The 25,012-nt window shown below is 35.4% G+C and overlaps 3 protein-coding genes across 4 annotated transcripts; 2 read left to right on the forward strand and 1 right to left on the reverse strand.

Annotated features, from left to right (window-relative positions):
* Positions 5,315 to 5,980, forward strand: LOC109339070 (uncharacterized mitochondrial protein AtMg00810-like). The gene is made up of 2 exons (XM_019576473.1): positions 5,315 to 5,604; positions 5,707 to 5,980. The coding sequence occupies exons 1-2, from the start codon at positions 5,315 to 5,317 to the stop codon at positions 5,978 to 5,980; spliced, it is 564 nt and encodes a 187-aa protein (XP_019432018.1).
* Positions 11,637 to 12,302, forward strand: LOC109339211 (uncharacterized mitochondrial protein AtMg00810-like). The gene is made up of 2 exons (XM_019576648.1): positions 11,637 to 11,926; positions 12,029 to 12,302. The coding sequence occupies exons 1-2, from the start codon at positions 11,637 to 11,639 to the stop codon at positions 12,300 to 12,302; spliced, it is 564 nt and encodes a 187-aa protein (XP_019432193.1).
* LOC109362322 (argininosuccinate synthase, chloroplastic-like) lies at positions 18,226 to 22,441 on the reverse strand. 2 transcript variants are annotated; one of them, XM_019608041.1, is made up of 10 exons: positions 22,282 to 22,441; positions 21,974 to 22,026; positions 21,815 to 21,854; positions 21,031 to 21,172; positions 20,622 to 20,670; positions 20,298 to 20,480; positions 20,051 to 20,125; positions 19,750 to 19,935; positions 19,013 to 19,101; positions 18,226 to 18,908 (listed from the first exon to the last, which is right to left on the reverse strand). In XM_019608041.1, exons 1-10 carry the CDS (start codon positions 22,349 to 22,351, stop codon positions 18,356 to 18,358), a joined length of 1,440 nt encoding a protein of 479 aa, XP_019463586.1. In that variant the 5' UTR covers positions 22,352 to 22,441; the 3' UTR covers positions 18,226 to 18,355. The 2 variants fall into 2 exon arrangements, with proteins under 2 accessions (XP_019463586.1, XP_019463595.1); XM_019608050.1 differs by lacking the exons at positions 21,815 to 21,854; positions 21,974 to 22,026 and having other exon boundaries at positions 22,282 to 22,439.

Genomic DNA, 25,012 nt, shown 5'->3' on the forward strand with positions numbered 1-25,012 from the left:
CATCTGAAATCTTTCCAACACATCAAGAGCATATTTGCTTTGGTGCATGAAGAAGCCATTCTCTGTTTCTGTGAATTGCAGGCCAAGAAAGTATGATAGGTTGCCCAGATCACTCATGTCAAATTTTGCTTTCATATCATCTTTGAATGCACGAATTTCTTTGATCTCTTTGCCTGTTACCAACAAGTCATCTACATACAAGCAAACTATCAACAAGTTGTCTAGATTTGAACCTCTTACATAAATTCCATATTCAGTAGTGCACTTGAGAAAACCAAGCTGTGCAAGGAACCCATTGATTCTCTTATTCCAGGCTCTTGGTGCCTGTTTCAAACCATAGAGAGCATTATGTAGTTTGTAGACTAGATCTTCCTTTCCTGCCACTATGAAGCGTGGTGGTTGAGTTACATAAACCTCTTCTACTAAGGGTCCATTTAGGAAAGCAGATTTAACATCCATTAGATGAATTGGCCAATTGTGATAGCTTGCCAATGACACCACTAGTCTTATGGTTTATATCCTTGCCACATGAGCAAATACTTCCTTATAATTCAGTCCTTGTTTCTGCAGGAACCCTTTTGCCACCAATCTAGCTTTGTGTTTAGTCACCTCACCTTTTGGATTTTCTTTTACTTTGTAGACCCACTTAACAGATATTGCTCTCTTGTTTGATGGTAGCTTAGTGAGTTCCCAAGTCTTATTTATTTCAATTGACTTGAGTTCCTCCTTCATGTCTTCATTCCAGTGAGGTTCTTTTACTGCCTCATCAAAACTTACTGGTTCCATTTCTGCTAGCAGGGCTATATGCACTAGGTCTCCCTCTGTAGTAATGCTTGAATCTGGGAAGACTTCATAGTCACTCAATCTTTGTGGAGCTTGTCTTGTTCTATAAGGTCTTCTTGAACTGGTTCTTCTATCAATGGATTGTTTTGTAATTTGTTGTTCCACACAGGGTGGCTGTTCTGGTGAATTATCTTCCTCAAGATGTAGTAGTGTTTGTCTTTCTATTTCAGATTTTTTATTCCAATCCCATGCTTGTGACTCATCAAATCTTACATCTCTGCTGAACATTATCTTTTGTGTAGAGGGATCATAGACCTTATATGCCCATGTTGAGTGAAAACCAAGTAGGATCATCTTTACACTTTTGTCATCAAGTTTCTCCCTTAGTTGATCAGGAACATGTTTGTAGCAAATTGAGCCAAAAATCCTTAGATGACTTACATTTGGCTTTATACCTGACCAAGCTTCTTCAGGTGTGATTTCCTTCAGCCTTTTAGTAGGAGATCTGTTTAGTATGTAGGTTGCAGTTGAGATTGCCTCACCCCATAATTTCTTGGGTAGATTCTTTGTTTTGATCATGCTTCTTGCCATGTTGAGGAGTGTCCTGTTTAATCTTTCTGTCGTCCCATTATGTTGTGGAGTGTATGGAGCTATCACTTCATGAATTATTCCTTTGATGCACAATTCTGTCCATTCTCTTGAGTTGTATTCCCCACCCCCATCAGTTCTTAAAGTCCGTAGTTTCTGTCCACTCTGCCTTTAAGCCTGAGTTTTGAAGTTGGTGAAGGTATTGAACACATCATTCTTCCTCTTAATAAGATACATCCAAACTTTTCTTGTGAAATCATCAATGAAGCTCACAAAAAATATGTTGTCTCCCAATGAGTTTTCTTTCAAATGGACTACAAACATTTGAGTAAACCACTTCAAGTGTTCTTTTGGTCTTAGATGGAATGTGATTAGTGAAGGATGTTCTGGTTTGTTTGCTTGCTAAGAATTCTTCACATAACCCACTAGGGATACTGATTGTTGGTAAGCCATTCACAATCTCAGCTCTGCTCAATGATTCAAGGCTCTTAAAATTCAGGTGTGCATACCTCTTGTGCCATATCCAACTGTCTTGTGAGATTTTTGACATAAAACAGCTACGATTTTCCACTTGAATCCCAATTTTGAAAGTCATATTGCTTGATAGAGGGACCTTTAGGATTAAGTTCTTTTCAGCATCAAAGACCTTAAGAGTTTTGTTTATCATTGACATAGTGTATCCTCTTTCAAGCAGTTGCCCCATGCTCAGGAGATTACTTTTCATCTTGGGCACATAGAGCACATTATGAATGCTTGAGTATCTTCCATCCTTCCTTTGAATTGAAATGTCTCAAATTCCTTCAGACTCAATAAAGCTATGATCTGCAAACTTGACTCTGCTCTTAGCTGATTCATCAAGATTTGTAAACCATTCTATGTGGCCTGTCATATGATTCGAGCAGCCTGTATCAAAGAACCAACAATCACCACTGACTCATCTTCATGAGCTAATCTTGCTTCTGCTGTCCCAACATTCTCATGCTTGAATCTGCACTCAGAGGCAAAGTGTCCAAGATTCTTGCAGTTGTAGCATTGGATCTTGCTTTTTATCAAACTTCTTCATATGCTTTCTGTTTGCTTGATCTTTAGAGAAGTTGGAACTGAAATCCTGTCCGGATTTATCATTGCTCCTTCCTTTATCAGATTTCATTCTACCATTTCCTTTCTTGTTGAAATTTCCTTGGCTTGAGTGTCTTTTGTAGGAGTATGCTTGTAAAGCTTGAGGTTGTTGTTCACCTCTATCTTGACTCCTCTCCTTGATTCTCTGCTCATGTGCTTCCAAGGAGCTCTGTAATTCATCAATCTGGAATTGCTCAAGATCTTTTGACTCTTCTATAGCCACAACCACATGATCAAACTTGGGTACCAATGTTCTTAAAACCTTCTCCACTACTAGTTGTTCTCTCATCTCCTCACCACAACTTTTCATTTGGTTTGTAAGAGATCTGATTTTTGTGAAATAGTCTGAGATTGTTTCATAATCCTTCATTTGTAGCAACTCATACTCCATTCTTAGAGTTTGTAGTTTAACTTTCTTCACCTTTTCTACCCCTGCATAACACTTTTCCAGGTTCTCCCAAGCTTCTTTGGCTATTCTTGCACTTGAGATTTTCTCAAAGTTTGATTCATCTATACATTGATGAATCATGAAGAGTGCCTTGCAATCTTTCCTCTTACTTTCTCTGGATGTCGATTGCTGAATCTCTGGTGCATCATCTTCAACTATTTGAACACCATTCTGCACTACTTCAAGAACTTCTTGATAGCCAAAGAGGACCTTCATCTGTACCTGACATCTATCATAATTCTTCCCAACCAGAACTGGTAATGACATAGTGAAACCATTGTTTGTTGCCATTGTTCTTGTCTCTCCAAGTCTTCCTTCCACAGCTTCCAATCTCGAATAAAAGGCTCTGATACAACTGTTGAATCCTTGAGCATGAACTTGCTATTTATTCAAGTAATGAAGAACTAGAATAGAAGAAGAGAAGTTCCTAACTAAAACACAAACTAACACTTAAGAAGCATAATTAATTCTAACATTATGGATTTTGGAGGTGCATGTTAATTATTGGTTATGTAGCAAGTAAAAAGTGTAGAGAAGAAACATATATGTAAAAGATTTGATATTATTCATCAACAAGACACATAATTTGTACAACATGAAAAAGAAAACTAATGCAGAAAAAATAAATTCATACATGAATAGCATAATGAGTCACATAGGTGCTCCAACATAGAAGGTGAAATATTCCTAACAATCATACGAGACCTTTATTGCCTAATGAATATAAACATAACATATTGGCTCTTTACTGCCTGATGAATATAAACATAATCACTTCGGAGTCATATTAGTCGACACTTCTCCTTGACTTTGGAGTTGTAAATTTTAAGCTTTTGTCATATGCTTATTCTCAAACCACCAAGATTGAACTTGGTTATGTAAGTCTATTTGACTCCTATACCCTTCTTGTGTTTAGGCCTCTTTACCAACTTTCATGTCTCGTTTTTTTCAATCATCATCTTTCATTGCATCTATCATTTTCTGGTCAGTTGCAGCTTCTTATATTCTACAACACCTGATGATATACTCATAGGTCCTCCAATATTTGTATGTATCAGTTGTAGCTTCTCTCTAGCCTTTTATGTCATTTTTCGCGGAAAAAGAAGCCTTATATGCTTCCCATATCGGCAAATAATGCATGTATGAGACTTTTTTTCTAAGTGAGACAAACCGTTAACAATATTGTACTCGTTCTTGATGATTAGAGCATCATGCTGTAAGTCGTCTAACCTTCTCTGCCAAAGCATTGTACTTGTGTGTTCTTAGACTTTCTCAAAAGACTATTTAGCTTAATAGGTCAAACTTTAGGCCACATAAAAAACTTATTAAACCTAACAGACCGACCAATTTAGTTATTTTATATAACAATATTCATATTTTACTATTTTAATATAAGTAATATTATTATATATGTAATGTTAATATAAAATGTATACAAAAATGTAATTCAATTACTAGAATTAGATGTGTCTAGTTAAAAGTAGGTATTTTAGTCTATTTAAATGAGACATAGTGGCTTATTTATGATCATATAATATAATATACCTTTAAATAGGGTAACATGTCAGATGAGGATTTTGGATAGGTCAGGCCTAAATTTCGATTTTTTTTAAAGAGACTAACAAGTCAGACCTAAACTTCTATATGTTATATAGGTTCGGTCTGTTTAAGATAAAGTCCGACCTGACTGTTTCTACCCTCAGTCGTGACTAAGTACAAATTCAGAATAATATGATGTTTTTTATTAGTTTATATTGAAGAAATCGTAAGTAAAGAATGAAGGCTGGATCTTCTCATCATGGGATTCTATGGCTTCTTATTAGGGCTTCATAGCCAGCAAACACACTAGTTTCACATGCCATGATGTTACAACTTGAAAATCTATTGCAACTAATAGATTTATAAACAATGGGTTATACATCAAATCTTTTCTTCAATATCTGTAATTTCTTTTGGTGTTTTTTATAAAAAATTAAGAATGTTAAGGCTAATAAAAAATGTGTTTAAAAAATGAATATTTTATAATATTTAGAGGATATTCAAGTACCAAGATATAAGTTTAATACCGGGTATTCTTTTTCTCTCGTTAATATTCTTTCATAACATCAATCCTAGAAATAAGTTAAAATTATCAATATTAAAAGGCCAATCAACTTGTAAGGTTTGTTTTTCATGTTGTACAAATTATGTGTCTTGTTGATGAATAATATCAAATCTTTTACATCATATGTTTTCTCTCTGCACTTTTTACTTGCTACATAACCAATAATTAACATGCACCTCCAAATCCATAAGAGTCCAAAAATTGGTAATAAAATTGTATAGCTCAATAGAAGGTGGAAGACATTCAAAGATGATATGAAAGCAAAATTTGACATGAGTGATCTGGGCAACCTATCATACTTTCTTGGCCTGCAATTCACAGAAACAGAGAATGGCTTCTTCATGCACCAAAGCAAATATGCTCTTGATGTGTTGGAAAGATTTCAGATGCAAAATTGCAACTCAGCCTCTACACCAGTTGAAACTGGAAATTCTAGTAACTCAACTGATGAAGATCAAGCAGTGGATCATACCCTCTTTAGACAAATGATAGGGTGCTTGAGAGATGTATGCAATACAAGGCCAGGCATTGCTTATGGTGTTGGAGTAGTGAGCAGATTTATGTAAACACCAAAGAAATCTCATCTTCTTGCTGCAAAACGACTCCTCAGATACATAAAAGGATCAATTGGGTATGGCTTGTTGCTTCCCAATAAAACTTGCAGCAAAACAATCACACACAGTATGGTCGGGTATAGTGATACAGACTGGTGTGGGGATAAAGATGATAGAAAGAGTACATCAGGCTATGTCTTCATGCTTGGTGATTCTCCAATACCATGGTGTTCCAAGAAACAAAATGTGGTAGGTCTATCCTCATGTGAAGCAGAATATATCTCTGCGTGTATGGCTGTCTGCCAATCAGTTTGGTTGGAAACTCTACTCAAAGAACTAAAGCTAAGGAAGGAAGGAAGGAGAAAGCATGTTGTTAATGGTTGACAATAAGTCAGCCATAAATCTAGCAAAGAATCCGGTTGCACACGGTAGGAGCAAGCATATTGAGACACGTTTCCACTACCTAAGAGATCAAGTAAACAAAGAGAGGCTCAAGCTAAAATTCTGCAACTCTGAAAATCAGATTGCTGATATTTTTACCAAACCATTGAAGAAAGGGAGATTTGAAGAGCTTAGGCACAAACTAGGAGTTGGATGCCTAGATGAAAAGAACAAGAATTGAATTAAGGGGTAGTGTTAGAATTAATTCTACTTCTTAAGTGTTAGTTTGTGTTTTAGTTAGGAACTTCTACTTTTAGTAAGTTCAGTTAGTTGGTAGTTGCTGTAATGTTACTATAAATAGCATTTGTAATTTCCTTGATTACACAATGAATGAATACACATTGCAAACACTTCTATAATTTTCTTCTTCTGATCTTTTTCTTCTTCTTACTCTACCTTCCTGCTGCAAAACAACACAACTTCTCTTCTTCTATTCTAATTCTTCATTACTTGAATAAATAGCAAGTTCATGCTCAAGGATTCAACACATAAGAGTCCAAAAATTGGTAATAAAATTGTATAGCTCAATAGAAGGTGGAAGATTGGGTTGCGATCCCAAATAAATTGTCCTAGTTTTGTGCTTCGTGGAAATTTTCACCATGAGAAAATGGGATCCGTCCGAAAATAACCACAAAGTAAGATATTGGGAGTTATCCTTCTACTCAAGTTGTTCTTAAAGGCCTTCAACAATAATCATCCCAAAACCACCATAGCTTGAAAAACTAGATCTCCTTTACGTTAATGTTCTTTATTTCATGCATAACTTTTAAAAAAAATACAATCTTATTATCAATTCTTGGACTCTTATAGATTTGGAAGTGGAGAGGAATCTTTGGCCCAAAAAAAAAAATCATGTTTGTTTCCCACTTTTACTCCCTCTTTGGCTTGTTTATTTTATTTTATAAAAACCAATTGATACGAAATTTAAGAAAGTAAATATATACAATATCAATTTTTTTACCCTCACTTCTATTATGAAGCAAAAGGAGAGAAAAAAATATAGGTTCACATAATCAGAGAATCATTCTCAAGTTTTCATTCCTATACACACTCAACAAGATGTAGAATTAAAAACTCCTAGAAATTTCCTATTAGCCTTACAAGCCTTAAAATTACACGCCTTCAAGATTTAGCTCAAACCATTGTTTCAAGGTTAAATAATCAAGGTAGAGCAATGGAATATATATATATTCTGTGATATCTACCACATAACACGTCGTAGTGTAACGTCCTAAACAATTCGCCGAGAAGTAGGGATAAAATGGGAGATAGGAGTTGCAATGTTTTAGAACTTGTGAGTATGGTCATGGTTGAACTAGAGCATGGTTAGGATTGAATTTGTTATGTGTGGTTATTTCCAAACAAGTTTTTCTCTCAAACCTAAACAGGCTTTATCATTGGTTAGTGAACGAATGTAAGACCTCTAGACAACTATTGATTTTCGGTGGTTGTAAAAACAATGTGGCACCAGATACAATGACATTCATTAACACCGTACCAAGAATTTTACATCACATAGAAATAAAACTTTATTAGGCCAACCAAACGAATGATTTCCAAACTGGAATTGGAGGGGTGCGCCAGGCCCATGTTTTAGTGCAACACAAGAGCGACGCATAAGAAGCCTAGTAGCAAGCTACTATAATGGCCCTTCCCCTTAAAAAATTAATTTAATATCGTGTGGGCCAATGACCCACATATCAGATATTAAACTGATAAGAACAGATACTACACTTGATCTTAGCCAAAAGGCCGAGAAAGGTATGAATTGTACAATACACAAGTGCTGCTTTTATATGACGTCTTGTCTGTTTCCTCTCACACATCATACTATGTGGGACTTCCTCGTTCACAATGCACTATTTTTTCTAGCTTAAACCAGAAACTATGGAATTCTAACTTGTTAAAAACTTAGGATCACATACTTGAATGATCCATTCCCTATATGTTCGAATAGTAGTGGAATTACCAACTGGGAGCACTTTTCATCCTCCCCCATATAGTTTGAAGAAGCAGAAGTTCGTTCAGTTCATGTCCGACCATGGAGTTGATTTTGAGAGCCTACCTCACTTCTCCTTGGGCTAGGCTAGAGAAGTTAGGACTATAGAATGCTACGCTCTACTACATGGTCGAGGGTGTGCTGTACTAGTAGGGATATAATAACTAAACAACGAAGCTAGTTCCACATTCTTCAAAGAAGAAAACAGTATTCTCACAAGTAAACTGATAATAGAACACACTCCCTTGAACACAGGCGCTCCTAAATTTTACCTCTGAATTACATCATCGCCTCCCCTTCCTCATCCAAATCCAGATTATAGTTTTGTTCATCTTGGGCACATAGAGCACATTATGAATGCTTGAGTATCTTCCATCCTTCCTTTGAATTGAAATGTCTCCAATTCCTTTAGACTCAATAAAACTATGATCAACAAACTTGACTCTGCTCTTTGCTGATTCATCAAGATTTGTAAACCATTCTCTGTGGCCTATCATGTGATTTGAGCAGCCTGTATCTAAGTACCAACAATCACCATTGACTTGATCCTTTTCAGTCGTGACCATGAGGAGAACTTGTTCTTCATCTGACTCATCTTCATGAGCCAATCTTGCTTCTGCTGTCCCAACATTCTCATGCTTGAATCTGCACTCAGAGGCAAAGTGTCCAAGATTCTTGCAGTTGTAGCATTGGATCTTGCTTTTTATCAAACTTCTTCATATGCTTTCTGTTTGCTTGATCTTTAGAGAAGTTGGAACTGAAATCCTGTCCGGATTTATCATTGCTCCTTCCTTTATCAGATTTCATTCTACCATTTCCTTTCTTGTTGAAATTTCCTTGGCTTGAGTGTCTTTTGTAGGAGTATGCTTGTAAAGCTTGAGGTTGTTGTTCACCTCTATCTTGACTCCTCTCCTTGATTCTCTGCTCATGTGCTTCCAAGGAGCTCTGTAATTCATCAATCTGGAATTGCTCAAGATCTTTTGACTCTTCTATAGCCACAACCACATGATCAAACTTGGGTACCAATGTTCTTAAAACCTTCTCCACTACTAGTTGTTCTCTCATCTCCTCACCACAACTTTTCATTTGGTTTGTAAGAGATCTGATTTTTGTGAAATAGTCTGAGATTGTTTCATAATCCTTCATTTGTAGCAACTCATACTCCATTCTTAGAGTTTGTAGTTTAACTTTCTTCACCTTTTCTACCCCTGCATAACACTTTTCCAGGTTCTCCCAAGCTTCTTTGGCTATTCTTGCACTTGAGATTTTCTCAAAGTTTGATTCATCTATACATTGATGAATCATGAAGAGTGCCTTGCAATCTTTCCTCTTACTTTCTCTGGATGTCGATTGCTGAATCTCTGGTGCATCATCTTCAACTATTTGAACACCATTCTGCACTACTTCAAGAACTTCTTGATAGCCAAAGAGGACCTTCATCTGTACCTGACATCTATCATAATTCTTCCCAACCAGAACTGGTAATGACATAGTGAAACCATTGTTTGTTGCCATTGTTCTTGTCTCTCCAAGTCTTCCTTCCACAGCTTCCAATCTCGAATAAAAGGCTCTGATACAACTGTTGAATCCTTGAGCATGAACTTGCTATTTATTCAAGTAATGAAGAACTAGAATAGAAGAAGAGAAGTTCCTAACTAAAACACAAACTAACACTTAAGAAGCATAATTAATTCTAACATTATGGATTTTGGAGGTGCATGTTAATTATTGGTTATGTAGCAAGTAAAAAGTGTAGAGAAGAAACATATATGTAAAAGATTTGATATTATTCATCAACAAGACACATAATTTGTACAACATGAAAAAGAAAACTAATGCAGAAAAAATAAATTCATACATGAATAGCATAATGAGTCACATAGGTGCTCCAACATAGAAGGTGAAATATTCCTAACAATCATACGAGACCTTTATTGCCTAATGAATATAAACATAACATATTGGCTCTTTACTGCCTGATGAATATAAACATAATCACTTCGGAGTCATATTAGTCGACACTTCTCCTTGACTTTGGAGTTGTAAATTTTAAGCTTTTGTCATATGCTTATTCTCAAACCACCAAGATTGAACTTGGTTATGTAAGTCTATTTGACTCCTATACCCTTCTTGTGTTTAGGCCTCTTTACCAACTTTCATGTCTCGTTTTTTTCAATCATCATCTTTCATTGCATCTATCATTTTCTGGTCAGTTGCAGCTTCTTATATTCTACAACACCTGATGATATACTCATAGGTCCTCCAATATTTGTATGTATCAGTTGTAGCTTCTCTCTAGCCTTTTATGTCATTTTTCGCGGAAAAAGAAGCCTTATATGCTTCCCATATCGGCAAATAATGCATGTATGAGACTTTTTTTCTAAGTGAGACAAACCGTTAACAATATTGTACTCGTTCTTGATGATTAGAGCATCATGCTGTAAGTCGTCTAACCTTCTCTGCCAAAGCATTGTACTTGTGTGTTCTTAGACTTTCTCAAAAGACTATTTAGCTTAATAGGTCAAACTTTAGGCCACATAAAAAACTTATTAAACCTAACAGACCGACCAATTTAGTTATTTTATATAACAATATTCATATTTTACTATTTTAATATAAGTAATATTATTATATATGTAATGTTAATATAAAATGTATACAAAAATGTAATTCAATTACTAGAATTAGATGTGTCTAGTTAAAAGTAGGTATTTTAGTCTATTTAAATGAGACATAGTGGCTTATTTATGATCATATAATATAATATACCTTTAAATAGGGTAACATGTCAGATGAGGATTTTGGATAGGTCAGGCCTAAATTTCGATTTTTTTTAAAGAGACTAACAAGTCAGACCTAAACTTCTATATGTTATATAGGTTCGGTCTGTTTAAGATAAAGTCCGACCTGACTGTTTCTACCCTCAGTCGTGACTAAGTACAAATTCAGAATAATATGATGTTTTTTATTAGTTTATATTGAAGAAATCGTAAGTAAAGAATGAAGGCTGGATCTTCTCATCATGGGATTCTATGGCTTCTTATTAGGGCTTCATAGCCAGCAAACACACTAGTTTCACATGCCATGATGTTACAACTTGAAAATCTATTGCAACTAATAGATTTATAAACAATGGGTTATACATCAAATCTTTTCTTCAATATCTGTAATTTCTTTTGGTGTTTTTTATAAAAAATTAAGAATGTTAAGGCTAATAAAAAATGTGTTTAAAAAATGAATATTTTATAATATTTAGAGGATATTCAAGTACCAAGATATAAGTTTAATACCGGGTATTCTTTTTCTCTCGTTAATATTCTTTCATAACATCAATCCTAGAAATAAGTTAAAATTATCAATATTAAAAGGCCAATCAACTTGTAAGGTTTGTTTTTCATGTTGTACAAATTATGTGTCTTGTTGATGAATAATATCAAATCTTTTACATCATATGTTTTCTCTCTGCACTTTTTACTTGCTACATAACCAATAATTAACATGCACCTCCAAATCCATAAGAGTCCAAAAATTGGTAATAAAATTGTATAGCTCAATAGAAGGTGGAAGACATTCAAAGATGATATGAAAGCAAAATTTGACATGAGTGATCTGGGCAACCTATCATACTTTCTTGGCCTGCAATTCACAGAAACAGAGAATGGCTTCTTCATGCACCAAAGCAAATATGCTCTTGATGTGTTGGAAAGATTTCAGATGCAAAATTGCAACTCAGCCTCTACACCAGTTGAAACTGGAAATTCTAGTAACTCAACTGATGAAGATCAAGCAGTGGATCATACCCTCTTTAGACAAATGATAGGGTGCTTGAGAGATGTATGCAATACAAGGCCAGGCATTGCTTATGGTGTTGGAGTAGTGAGCAGATTTATGTAAACACCAAAGAAATCTCATCTTCTTGCTGCAAAACGACTCCTCAGATACATAAAAGGATCAATTGGGTATGGCTTGTTGCTTCCCAATAAAACTTGCAGCAAAACAATCACACACAGTATGGTCGGGTATAGTGATACAGACTGGTGTGGGGATAAAGATGATAGAAAGAGTACATCAGGCTATGTCTTCATGCTTGGTGATTCTCCAATACCATGGTGTTCCAAGAAACAAAATGTGGTAGGTCTATCCTCATGTGAAGCAGAATATATCTCTGCGTGTATGGCTGTCTGCCAATCAGTTTGGTTGGAAACTCTACTCAAAGAACTAAAGCTAAGGAAGGAAGGAAGGAGAAAGCATGTTGTTAATGGTTGACAATAAGTCAGCCATAAATCTAGCAAAGAATCCGGTTGCACACGGTAGGAGCAAGCATATTGAGACACGTTTCCACTACCTAAGAGATCAAGTAAACAAAGAGAGGCTCAAGCTAAAATTCTGCAACTCTGAAAATCAGATTGCTGATATTTTTACCAAACCATTGAAGAAAGGGAGATTTGAAGAGCTTAGGCACAAACTAGGAGTTGGATGCCTAGATGAAAAGAACAAGAATTGAATTAAGGGGTAGTGTTAGAATTAATTCTACTTCTTAAGTGTTAGTTTGTGTTTTAGTTAGGAACTTCTACTTTTAGTAAGTTCAGTTAGTTGGTAGTTGCTGTAATGTTACTATAAATAGCATTTGTAATTTCCTTGATTACACAATGAATGAATACACATTGCAAACACTTCTATAATTTTCTTCTTCTGATCTTTTTCTTCTTCTTACTCTACCTTCCTGCTGCAAAACAACACAACTTCTCTTCTTCTATTCTAATTCTTCATTACTTGAATAAATAGCAAGTTCATGCTCAAGGATTCAACACATAAGAGTCCAAAAATTGGTAATAAAATTGTATAGCTCAATAGAAGGTGGAAGATTGGGTTGCGATCCCAAATAAATTGTCCTAGTTTTGTGCTTCGTGGAAATTTTCACCATGAGAAAATGGGATCCGTCCGAAAATAACCACAAAGTAAGATATTGGGAGTTATCCTTCTACTCAAGTTGTTCTTAAAGGCCTTCAACAATAATCATCCCAAAACCACCATAGCTTGAAAAACTAGATCTCCTTTACGTTAATGTTCTTTATTTCATGCATAACTTTTAAAAAAAATACAATCTTATTATCAATTCTTGGACTCTTATAGATTTGGAAGTGGAGAGGAATCTTTGGCCCAAAAAAAAAAATCATGTTTGTTTCCCACTTTTACTCCCTCTTTGGCTTGTTTATTTTATTTTATAAAAACCAATTGATACGAAATTTAAGAAAGTAAATATATACAATATCAATTTTTTTACCCTCACTTCTATTATGAAGCAAAAGGAGAGAAAAAAATATAGGTTCACATAATCAGAGAATCATTCTCAAGTTTTCATTCCTATACACACTCAACAAGATGTAGAATTAAAAACTCCTAGAAATTTCCTATTAGCCTTACAAGCCTTAAAATTACACGCCTTCAAGATTTAGCTCAAACCATTGTTTCAAGGTTAAATAATCAAGGTAGAGCAATGGAATATATATATATTCTGTGATATCTACCACATAACACGTCGTAGTGTAACGTCCTAAACAATTCGCCGAGAAGTAGGGATAAAATGGGAGATAGGAGTTGCAATGTTTTAGAACTTGTGAGTATGGTCATGGTTGAACTAGAGCATGGTTAGGATTGAATTTGTTATGTGTGGTTATTTCCAAACAAGTTTTTCTCTCAAACCTAAACAGGCTTTATCATTGGTTAGTGAACGAATGTAAGACCTCTAGACAACTATTGATTTTCGGTGGTTGTAAAAACAATGTGGCACCAGATACAATGACATTCATTAACACCGTACCAAGAATTTTACATCACATAGAAATAAAACTTTATTAGGCCAACCAAACGAATGATTTCCAAACTGGAATTGGAGGGGTGCGCCAGGCCCATGTTTTAGTGCAACACAAGAGCGACGCATAAGAAGCCTAGTAGCAAGCTACTATAATGGCCCTTCCCCTTAAAAAATTAATTTAATATCGTGTGGGCCAATGACCCACATATCAGATATTAAACTGATAAGAACAGATACTACACTTGATCTTAGCCAAAAGGCCGAGAAAGGTATGAATTGTACAATACACAAGTGCTGCTTTTATATGACGTCTTGTCTGTTTCCTCTCACACATCATACTATGTGGGACTTCCTCGTTCACAATGCACTATTTTTTCTAGCTTAAACCAGAAACTATGGAATTCTAACTTGTTAAAAACTTAGGATCACATACTTGAATGATCCATTCCCTATATGTTCGAATAGTAGTGGAATTACCAACTGGGAGCACTTTTCATCCTCCCCCATATAGTTTGAAGAAGCAGAAGTTCGTTCAGTTCATGTCCGACCATGGAGTTGATTTTGAGAGCCTACCTCACTTCTCCTTGGGCTAGGCTAGAGAAGTTAGGACTATAGAATGCTACGCTCTACTACATGGTCGAGGGTGTGCTGTACTAGTAGGGATATAATAACTAAACAACGAAGCTAGTTCCACATTCTTCAAAGAAGAAAACAGTATTCTCACAAGTAAACTGATAATAGAACACACTCCCTTGAACACAGGCGCTCCTAAATTTTACCTCTGAATTACATCATCGCCTCCCCTTCCTCATCCAAATCCAGATTATAGTTTTGTTCATTAAAACATTCGACAACCTTACACTCACGAAAACATTACAATTCCGCGTATTGATTCCATATAATCAATATCTTGATTCCCAAAATGTCCAGTTAGTGGTGAGATTGCTATCCATAGAGTTTTCAGATCTCGTCCAGTCTAGGAGAGTTGACTGAGTGAGAACCTATCTAACTTGCTGGTTTCGGTCAAGCAGGTAACATGAGTACCCAACTTCAAGGACAATTAGAATTGACAGATTCCAAACACATCTTCAAACCTAGCAGCTTTATGACAATTTAGATTCATGCAGTATATATTTATATATGTGTTAAGCACAGATGTTATATATATCACAAATCTCGCACATGAGTTTTACTTTTTTTTTTTTTTGGGTTGGAGAACCTCTTGAGTTTTGACCTCTATATGTTGAGATGACACTAATGAGTTGAAGATATACAATGTGCATGCGTAGGTTTCAATTCTCCATACCAGGGTGGGTGGAGTGTATACAATTTGAGGATCTGAATCTCTCACTTTAGAAAAAAAGTGAAATCAAGAAAATGTAGATTCATGAGCTAAAATATATAAAGAACACAAAAAACTCAAACGTATCCCACAAGTGATACCCATGACTTTATGAAAGATAGCAACTGTTAAATATATGAATAGTTTCATGAACTGCACTACTCCTTATATAATATTTGTAACCAACACCTACTACTGTCATTTTAGCTGTGGCAATATAGAGAGATTTTATGTTGGGTGTTTCGGTAAGTAAAAAGAATTGGTCTTTTAATCTGCATATTGGTTAACCATGGGAAATAAATATCAGGCAAATTTCTGTATAAAAAATGCAGCTCTTCAATAGAATAATATTAAGACTAAGAATGGTATAGGGTGCACCAGCCCATGTGGTAGTGCAACACATGGGCGATACCTGAGAGACCCAATAGCAAGCTATTGTCATGGCCCCTCCCCTTTAAAAAAGTAATTTAATATCGTGTGGGCCAATGACCCACATATCAGATATTAAACTGATAAGAACAGATACTACACTTGATCTTAGCCAAAAGGCCGAGAAAGGTATGAATTGTACAATACACAAGTGCTGCTTTTATATGACGTCTTGTCTGTTTCCTCTCACACATCATACTATGTGGGACTTCCTCGTTCACAATGCACTATTTTTTCTAGCTTAAACCAGAAACTATGGAATTCTAACTTGTTAAAAACTTAGGATCACATACTTGAATGATCCATTCCCTATATGTTCGAATAGTAGTGGAATTACCAACTGGGAGCACTTTTCATCCTCCCCCATATAGTTTGAAGAAGCAGAAGTTCGTTCAGTTCATGTCCGACCATGGAGTTGATTTTGAGAGCCTACCTCACTTCTCCTTGGGCTAGGCTAGAGAAGTTAGGACTATAGAATGCTACGCTCTACTACATGGTCGAGGGTGTGCTGTACTAGTAGGGATATAATAACTAAACAACGAAGCTAGTTCCACATTCTTCAAAGAAGAAAACAGTATTCTCACAAGTAAACTGATAATAGAACACACTCCCTTGAACACAGGCGCTCCTAAATTTTACCTCTGAATTACATCATCGCCTCCCCTTCCTCATCCAAATCCAGATTATAGTTTTGTTCATTAAAACATTCGACAACCTTACACTCACGAAAACATTACAATTCCGCGTATTGATTCCATATAATCAATATCTTGATTCCCAAAATGTCCAGTTAGTGGTGAGATTGCTATCCATAGAGTTTTCAGATCTCGTCCAGTCTAGGAGAGTTGACTGAGTGAGAACCTATCTAACTTGCTGGTTTCGGTCAAGCAGGTAACATGAGTACCCAACTTCAAGGACAATTAGAATTGACAGATTCCAAACACATCTTCAAACCTAGCAGCTTTATGACAATTTAGATTCATGCAGTATATATTTATATATGTGTTAAGCACAGATGTTATATATATCACAAATCTCGCACATGAGTTTTACACTTTTACTCAAATCTCGTCCATATAATCAACCAGAATCTTTTTTTAATGACACTCCATATTACAATAACAGTAGAGTAGTAAAAGAGATTACTATGCACGTTCATAACCATATGAAAATTCACAAGTAAAATACCAAACATTGCAAAACTTAGTTTAATCCAATTCAATGCAAACAATTAAAAAATTGGACTAGAATTGGTGGGGGCCGCGCGAACGCAGGCCCCCTCTGCCACAAATTATGACGTAGGCTCCACCACTTGGGTAGACCTTAGGAGAGCACCCCTCCTAAGTGCAATGGAGGTCACTGCCCTAGGCCATAGGCCTTCTTGATCACCCATTGACCCCGTCCAGGTAAGTATGTTGCTCATTGTTACTCACTTTTATTTTATATCTAACACTTAACACTGCTTCCTGGAACCTGGCCTATGTGGGACTTATGAACAAATGGGTGCTGCAACGTTCCCATTTTTTTCCAACACTTGAGAGTTTTCACAGTTAAGATTCTGCACTACCATTCTGAGACCAATCATGAACTAACCATCCGAAGTGGGTGATTCAGACATCTATGGAGTTACCACTGAAGAGGAAGAACCATTCTCAACTGACCATGTCCCTTCAGAAATATGATGTCTGTAAGAGAAGTCTGGGTAATAAAACCCATTGTGAGCTTTTTTCAGCACTGTTATGTGAACAATAAATCATCCACACTCCACAACTGAGAACAAGGACGAGGTTTCAGAACTATGTATTTAGGACAAGCCTGGGTAAAACCAATTGTCAGCTTTGTGCATACACTCTATTGCACGCCATCATCTCCACAATGAGAACTAAGAAAAGCTGATTGAAAACTCAAAAGCTTGAGCTTTATTTTGGATTTTCAATTGAATATGTTCTTCCATTGCAATGGTTTAAACTTCCAAGTTTCAATTCCTTGTTTCTTGACTCTTGAGGCTGAGATTCATTACTGTGACCAGAGAGATGCTAGAGTATTTCAAGCATTGTTCTCCATCACTCAAGCTGGACACAGAATTTAAGAGTGTCACAAGCCTTGTTTTGGAGGATACTGCGTGGAATTCATTAGACAAAACTTTCTCTCACAGATGAAAGTGCTTATTTGCTTAAGTTGGATATTACACAAAATGTCCTCCCTTCTGTTTTCCTTATTAACACAACTCATGTCTTTCTTAATGTCTTAGTTTTTAGATTTAGTGGTTGCATGTGTTGATGATGGATGATGGCATCGCCCTTAATTCTTGTATTTTGCTGTTCAAGCCATGTCCTCCATATGCAGGTACACAAAAGAGGTGCATATATCTTTATTATATACTTTTATATTTGCCTTTGGTGAATCAAGACAAGGGACTTTCACTGCTGCTTTTAGATACTAACTAAGAGGGCAAGTAAAACCATGGTTACAAGTAGCTCCTAAAGGATTGCCCCATAATATTTGGTATTGAAAATATAATACATTGATTAAATTCTTGGCATGATATTTGGTATTGAAAATGCAATACTTCAATTAGATTCTTGGCATAACTTTGCAGCACGTTTTTTAAAATTACTTAACTGCTTTTATTGCATCAATTCCTTTTGTAAAACAAGTCAATGTCACTGAATCAAGTGCATCAAAGCAGGCCTTTTTTGTCAATCAAGTACATGTTCAAATGAAAATCAACACTTAGATACCCTGCTCAAGCATTGCTCGGACCCTCATCGGAAGACCATAAAGCCGGATAAACCCAGCAGCATCAGCTTGATCATATATCTGCCCACTCTCAAATGATGAAATGTCTTGCCTATACAGGCTAAAGGGGCTCTTCCGACCGGTTACAGTGACAGAACCTTTGTACAACTTCAACGTCACAGAACCACTTGTGGTCTCTGTGATCTTCTGCATAAACGCGTCCATGGATTCACGGAGTGGATCAAACCATCTGCCAGCATACACCAACTCCGCATACTTGAGGGCTAATGAATCTTTGACTTGGATCGTTTCTCGATCGAGTGTCAAAGATTCCAACTCGCGCACTGCAGTAAATAGGATGGTCCCACCAGGAGTTTCATAAACTCCACGGCTCTTCATACCCACAAGCCGATTCTCAACCATGTCAATTCGGCCAATTCCATGCCTTCCACCAACTTCATTGAGCTCGGCAAGTAAAGACGCTGGGGAAAGTCTCTTCCCATCAACTGAAACAGGAAGCCCTGATTCTATCCCAATTTCCACATATCTGCAACTCATAATGCATGCTTTTATAAATGTCAAGTAATACATTTTTAAAAAGACAACAGAAACTTGAAGGCTGTAAATAGAGTCAAATCGAAGGAATCTTACTCTGCTTGACTTGGAGCATCCTCTGGGTCTACAGACATCATGTACATATCCTTCTTAGGCTCATTAGCTGGGTCTTCCAAAATATCACCCTTCAGTATCACAGATTCCATATATTAGAGAAAAGGCAACAGGCCATTTCCGTAGTATTGTTTTGGAGCTACACTATATAAAGCATAGCTCAAGATCAAACTGAAGATTTAAACCTGCAAGGTGCAATTCTAACAATACATCATAGAAATGTTGGGGAAAAGATTGAGTGACTTTGAGGGTGGTGGCTTTGGCGACTTTGATAAATGTAAACTGTTGGATCAAGATTGGGTCGCTTAGATTTCATTATTTCAATTAGTGTTTTGAATCCAAGTCACCTAATTATTATTCAAAGGCTCAGATTTGACAAAGTCACTCAACCCACCCCCACAATGTTGTGCATTCAATTTCATGACTTAGATGCTCTAGGAAGGACTGTGCCTATGGGTTATGAGAGCACTTATAATAAGATGAGTTGAATAGTTAGTCATGCACTGTCATGGTAGGAGATAGTGCTTTGTTCTCCATAGCTCCTTCTAATGGTTATCTAACATAAGAGGATCCAAATCCACTAATTTGAAAGGACCATCAAACTTTTGACCTTGAAATTTTAAATGAAAGCTTAGACCCTCAAAATAGTAATAAAACATTAAATTTAGCTTACTTAACACTATAACAAGAGCTATAACAAAGATAGTCGTAAAACATACCTCGTGACTAAGGTGCCAGAGGTTCCTGTCTCTGCTATATATGGATTTCTTTGTTACAGGAACAGGTACATTATGCTTTTTAGCATACTCAATAGCATCTTCTCTCCCAGTAATATCCCACTCTCTCCATGGAGCCACGACATTTAGCTTGGGGTTTAGAGCAAAGAAAGTGAGCTCAAAACGAACCTAAATGATTATATGTATATCAGAAGAAAATAATACATATGGTGTGTGATTTTGAGAGGAATAGTAGAAAATAATTGATATGATGTAGTATTTTGAGCCTAATATTAAGACATGCCTGATCATTTCCTTTCCCTGTACACCCATGGGAGACAGCATCAGCTCCAACTTCTTTGGCAACATCAACCATGGCCTGTTATTAGGTAGGCATCAGTATATGCTATTATAAGGGTGGGTAAAGATAAGCATGTTCCACCAATTATGATTCATTTTCAATATAAAGAGTGAACACTACATTACGAGCTAACAGAATAGATGGCTTTATCAAGGGAGATGAAATATCAAACAACCATTGGAATAAATACCTTTGCAATAACAGGCCGGGCCATTGAAGTGCCAAGCAAATACTTCCTCTCATAAACTGCACCAGCACGCAGGCAAGGGAATATATAATCGCTAACAAATTCCTCCCTCAAGTCCTTTACCACTAACTGAGAGGCCCCACTAGCTTTGGCTTTGGCTTCTAAGCCATCCAGTTCTTTTATACCCTATGGAATTTAGATTTGTTACCAGACATGCAGATTTTTAAACACCTTTTCGCAATCTTGAAACACGTTTTTGCAATAACACACGTACAACAATAATCTAGATTACAGCAAATGAATTATAAATAGAAGTTCATGACATACTTGGCCAACATCAGCTGTGAAGCAAACAACGTCACAGCCATAATTCTCTCTGCAAGGCCAAAATCAATAAATGAGAGATTATATAATAAGAACAAAAGAATGCAACACTAGGTAAATTGAATGGGTCATCTACTGTCCAATATCCCAGATCACATCCTAAATTTATTAAAAACAAAAATAGCTATTTTTTGCTACCGTCTTTCTCTGCAAAGCTTCATCTTTTTTAAAATTTAAAACTCAACAGAGCATCTACACAATCTCAAAATGGCATCTCATGAATTTCATGGGAGGATGTACTAAAGAGAAATCAGTAATTCAAAACAAACTTAATCTCGGAAAAATCCAATATTGCAAACTTGCAACAGAATTTAAATAAAAAACTGGAAAAGAATAAGAAAAACATATATACCTCAGCCATGGGACAATGACTGATGTGTCTAAGCCACCACTGTAAGCCAGGACAACCTTATTTAATTTTCCACGTAGTCCGCTAACCTTCTTGGATTCAGAAATTTCTGTCTCTGTATCATTGCGTACCACTGCTCTTATAACTGCATGCCCATAGAACTTCATCAACATAACAGACAACCAAATTAAATATCAAACAGCACCAACTGAATATATCAAGTGGTGAACTCACAGTGCCTCAAATAAACTCATGCATTTTCAACAATAAATACATATCCAAAGAAGCCACATATGAACCCTTCAGAAACTTATTTGTCTGTAACTTCAGTTATAACATTTTCTTAATGACAGCTGATTTTCAAATATAAGTGAAAAGGGATGAGACAGTTCCAACTGATTAATAATTTTACACAAAAGGAAATACTACATGCTTATAACTAATAAGATGTTAATTGAAAAACTCAAATATTGATAGCAACACGAAATAATAGATGTAAATAATTAGTAAGGACTTCGATTACTAAGACTCTTAATTTAAATAACTCCCACTATTGAAAATGTGTTTACACCATCTGGGATTGGAAATGAAAATCTGCTTAGGTAAACCTCATTGAGTTAGTTTACCTTAAAAAGTTCAATGCATATCTTATACTAATCCTGAAATGAAAAATTAACTACCATAACATCGTTATGTTGAGTTTATAAATCAAGTCAAAGGTAAAGCCATCCATGCACAAATTCTCACGGGTGCGAAGAAGAGTGAATCTGATACTAAATATTCTCACCTTGAAATGTACCGGCACCAATAGTTGTTCTTGTCCCCAACTACAGACAGAACAAAATTCCAAAATAAGACCATTAGAGCACCCACCAAAACACATAGATATAGTCAATATTAAAAAATGCTGAAATAATGTTTTGAAGTTTTGCCTTCTAAAGATTACCTTTTTGAATGATGATGGATTTGCCTTCCATAACTGGCGATGCAGAACCTGCTCTGCAAATATAAATAATTACAAACATTTAGTCTTAAACATAATGGTTCCCCTTAGTTTAATTCCGTGTTGTTTTGTTTAAACTCAAACAAGATTGAGAAAAAAACTTAACATGACAATAAAAGACAATGAAGGAAAAACATGTGCCCTCCCTCTAACTCAAATCAAAACCAAGAATAAGCATGATGCAATTAATAAATTGTTGCATGCAGAATTAAAAGTCATGATTTTTCAATTAATACAGTGTGAGAACGAACCTGTTCTGTGTAGGGAAGGAGAAGTTGCAGGGTAAGCATATGAAGAAGGAAATGTCTTCAACTGAGCCATTGTTTTGTTGTTGCAACACCAAAGTACAAGTTATGAGGTTCAATGTTATGTACCTCGGCTCTGTGTATTTGTTTTAAGGGTTTCAAGTTTCAATGCCACGACTGAGGGGCAGGGTTGTAAATTAATCAACTAATGTTTATATTCTTGTATTGTGGCCTTGTGGGACTGCAACAGTTTTTGTCGGGTTGATGTTCTGTGGGCTTGTGGTCCTTGCCAACAGTTTTTATCACCAATGCTCCAACTCTTTTTTACTTAACCGATATATGATATACTGACTATATATATATATATTTACATTGTTAATACATAGATTTAATAATCTATCTTAATACCTACACTTATTAAAATTGACTTGACTAATATCACCGGTTCAACTAGAAGTTGGTATTTGGTCCTATGATCGACCATATATCAAAATTAATATAAACTAGTTTAACTACAGAAATTAAAATATAATAATAGAACATATTGATCACCAAAATTCATTATCTAATTCAATGACACATATGTGCTTAAGAAGTAATTTTGTTGAACAACATAGTGTGATATTGCAACTAACAATGACATTCTCCTAAATAGTAATTTTTTATAATCAATGAATTTCTTTTATCCTATGAATAATAAAATGTTGTTGTTTTTTTCAACCAACGTTTCACAAGAATCAAACATTTAAATTTTGACTTATATTATAATTACAGTTTTTACATATTGTTCATAAATAAGGTTTAAATTGAATCAATTATAGGTTAAAAGGATTGAAATTGAATGATTTTTAGGTAAAAGGGTTGAAATTTATCTGAAGTTCTATGTGTTTGTTTGTTAGTTTGATTGATGGCTTTGTTAAAGAAGCCATTCAGATGGTGAAGCCTGCAAAGGGTACTACAACTTTGGCTTTTATATTTAAGGATATATATGTGAGCAATCAACTCTTATTTCATCTTTACTATGTTTTGCTAGTTCCTTATGTTAATGCTAATGAAACAATGATGTTTATTTACTTACTGTTAACCTTTCTGGTTGGTTATCTGCAGCATCTCAGGCTTGGTGGGGGCATAATAATCCATAGTCAAACCTTTGATGGTTATCAATACTGAAGTAGGTTAGTATTCTCGCCAACAGAAAATCATCAAGTTTTGTTTCATTTGCGTTACTTTTACGGGTCCTTTCTGTCTCCCTTCTTATAACATCACTTTTTTTTGTTCATTGTCTTCCTTTTGGATTATGGAAGCATAATATATATGTTGATGCATATTTAATGTGATATATATGGAACTCTTGATCAATTTTCTGACTTACTAGACCTTTCTACATTAGCAGTTCCATATGATTTTTTTGGATCCTTGAAGTTTGAAAACATATAAGGTTAGTGGAAGAAAAGGACTTAGTTCACATGAAGTACAAGGGAGAATTTGTCGATATGATTTTTGGATCTTTGCATGATTTTTGTCATTTAAGCATTTAACATTATCCTATTTTAGACTATATTAAATCAGGTCCGGGTCGAACTTACTCCCGGAGCTTGATGGAAATTAGTGGTGTGGATGTCTTCTAAGTTTCTGGTGCTTGCTATCTTAGTGTTAGCTGAGTATGAAATCTTATTGTTTTCAATTTGGAAATTGACATTACTTTGATTTTGTTGTATACAGTATTAGATTATTAGCATTGATAGCATGATACCAAAACTATTTCACAAATTCATCTCTGACCTTTCTTCTCCCTCCCGAAAAGGAATGAGCCACTCATGCTATATATAGGCATCAATCTGAGATGAGAATAAGATTGAAATTTGAGAAATAGAGAAACTACTGGGCCGAACAAAACTGGTTGAATTTTGGAAAATATAATGAACAAGTATTGTTAAAATGGTTATTATGCATCCATCACATATTTATAGTTTTTTTTTGTTAAATTATTTGAACTGGTTAAATACTAATCCAAAAACAAGTTCAAATGTTAGGGTCAATTATTTGCCAAGGACACAACTTAGGTACTATACTTTGTGTGCTTGTGATGTTCTACTGTAGAAATATGACATGTATACAACTCATTAATGAATGTATAATCACTTAGATTGTTTCAAAAGAAAGGGGAGAGAGAAAGAGATTCAGGAGTTAGAAAATGAGGTTCTCCTTTGTTTGATGCAAAAGGAAAGAAAAGATGCCACCATGCAAAGTTCTTTTCCTTTTGTGAAGAACATGGAGAACCCTAAAATGACTGTGGTGACCAAATTACTTCTCTTTAAAAATTTCATTGCAAAGGGTGAGTTTCCCATTATCTCTCGTACCTAAAACAATACCTATATTTTCTCATTTTCTTAGCCACTTTTTCCTAAATCATTTCTTCAGTGGAACCAAAAAAACAAGATAATAGTTACATGTAGGGCTTACGATTAATTAAATTGGACATTCTTTTGAAACTAGATTCATAAATCAAACAAGTTGAATTTTAGGTAAAAATTAAGATTGTTAAATGAATAAGTCAAACTTGAGCCAAATACATTGATTCATTAGGTTCGAACTTGTTAAGTTTATGAGTTGACTCAATTATATATGAGTATATATATGAATATATGTCCACATATATGTATTTATATATATATATACATCTAAAAACATTTAATTTTGTATATTATTAAATAAATAATTATCATTTGAGCTAACG

The sequence above is a fragment of the Lupinus angustifolius genome, chromosome LG01 (assembly GCF_001865875.1).
Source record: "Lupinus angustifolius cultivar Tanjil chromosome LG01, LupAngTanjil_v1.0, whole genome shotgun sequence".
Lineage (NCBI taxonomy): Eukaryota > Viridiplantae > Streptophyta > Magnoliopsida > Fabales > Fabaceae > Lupinus > Lupinus angustifolius.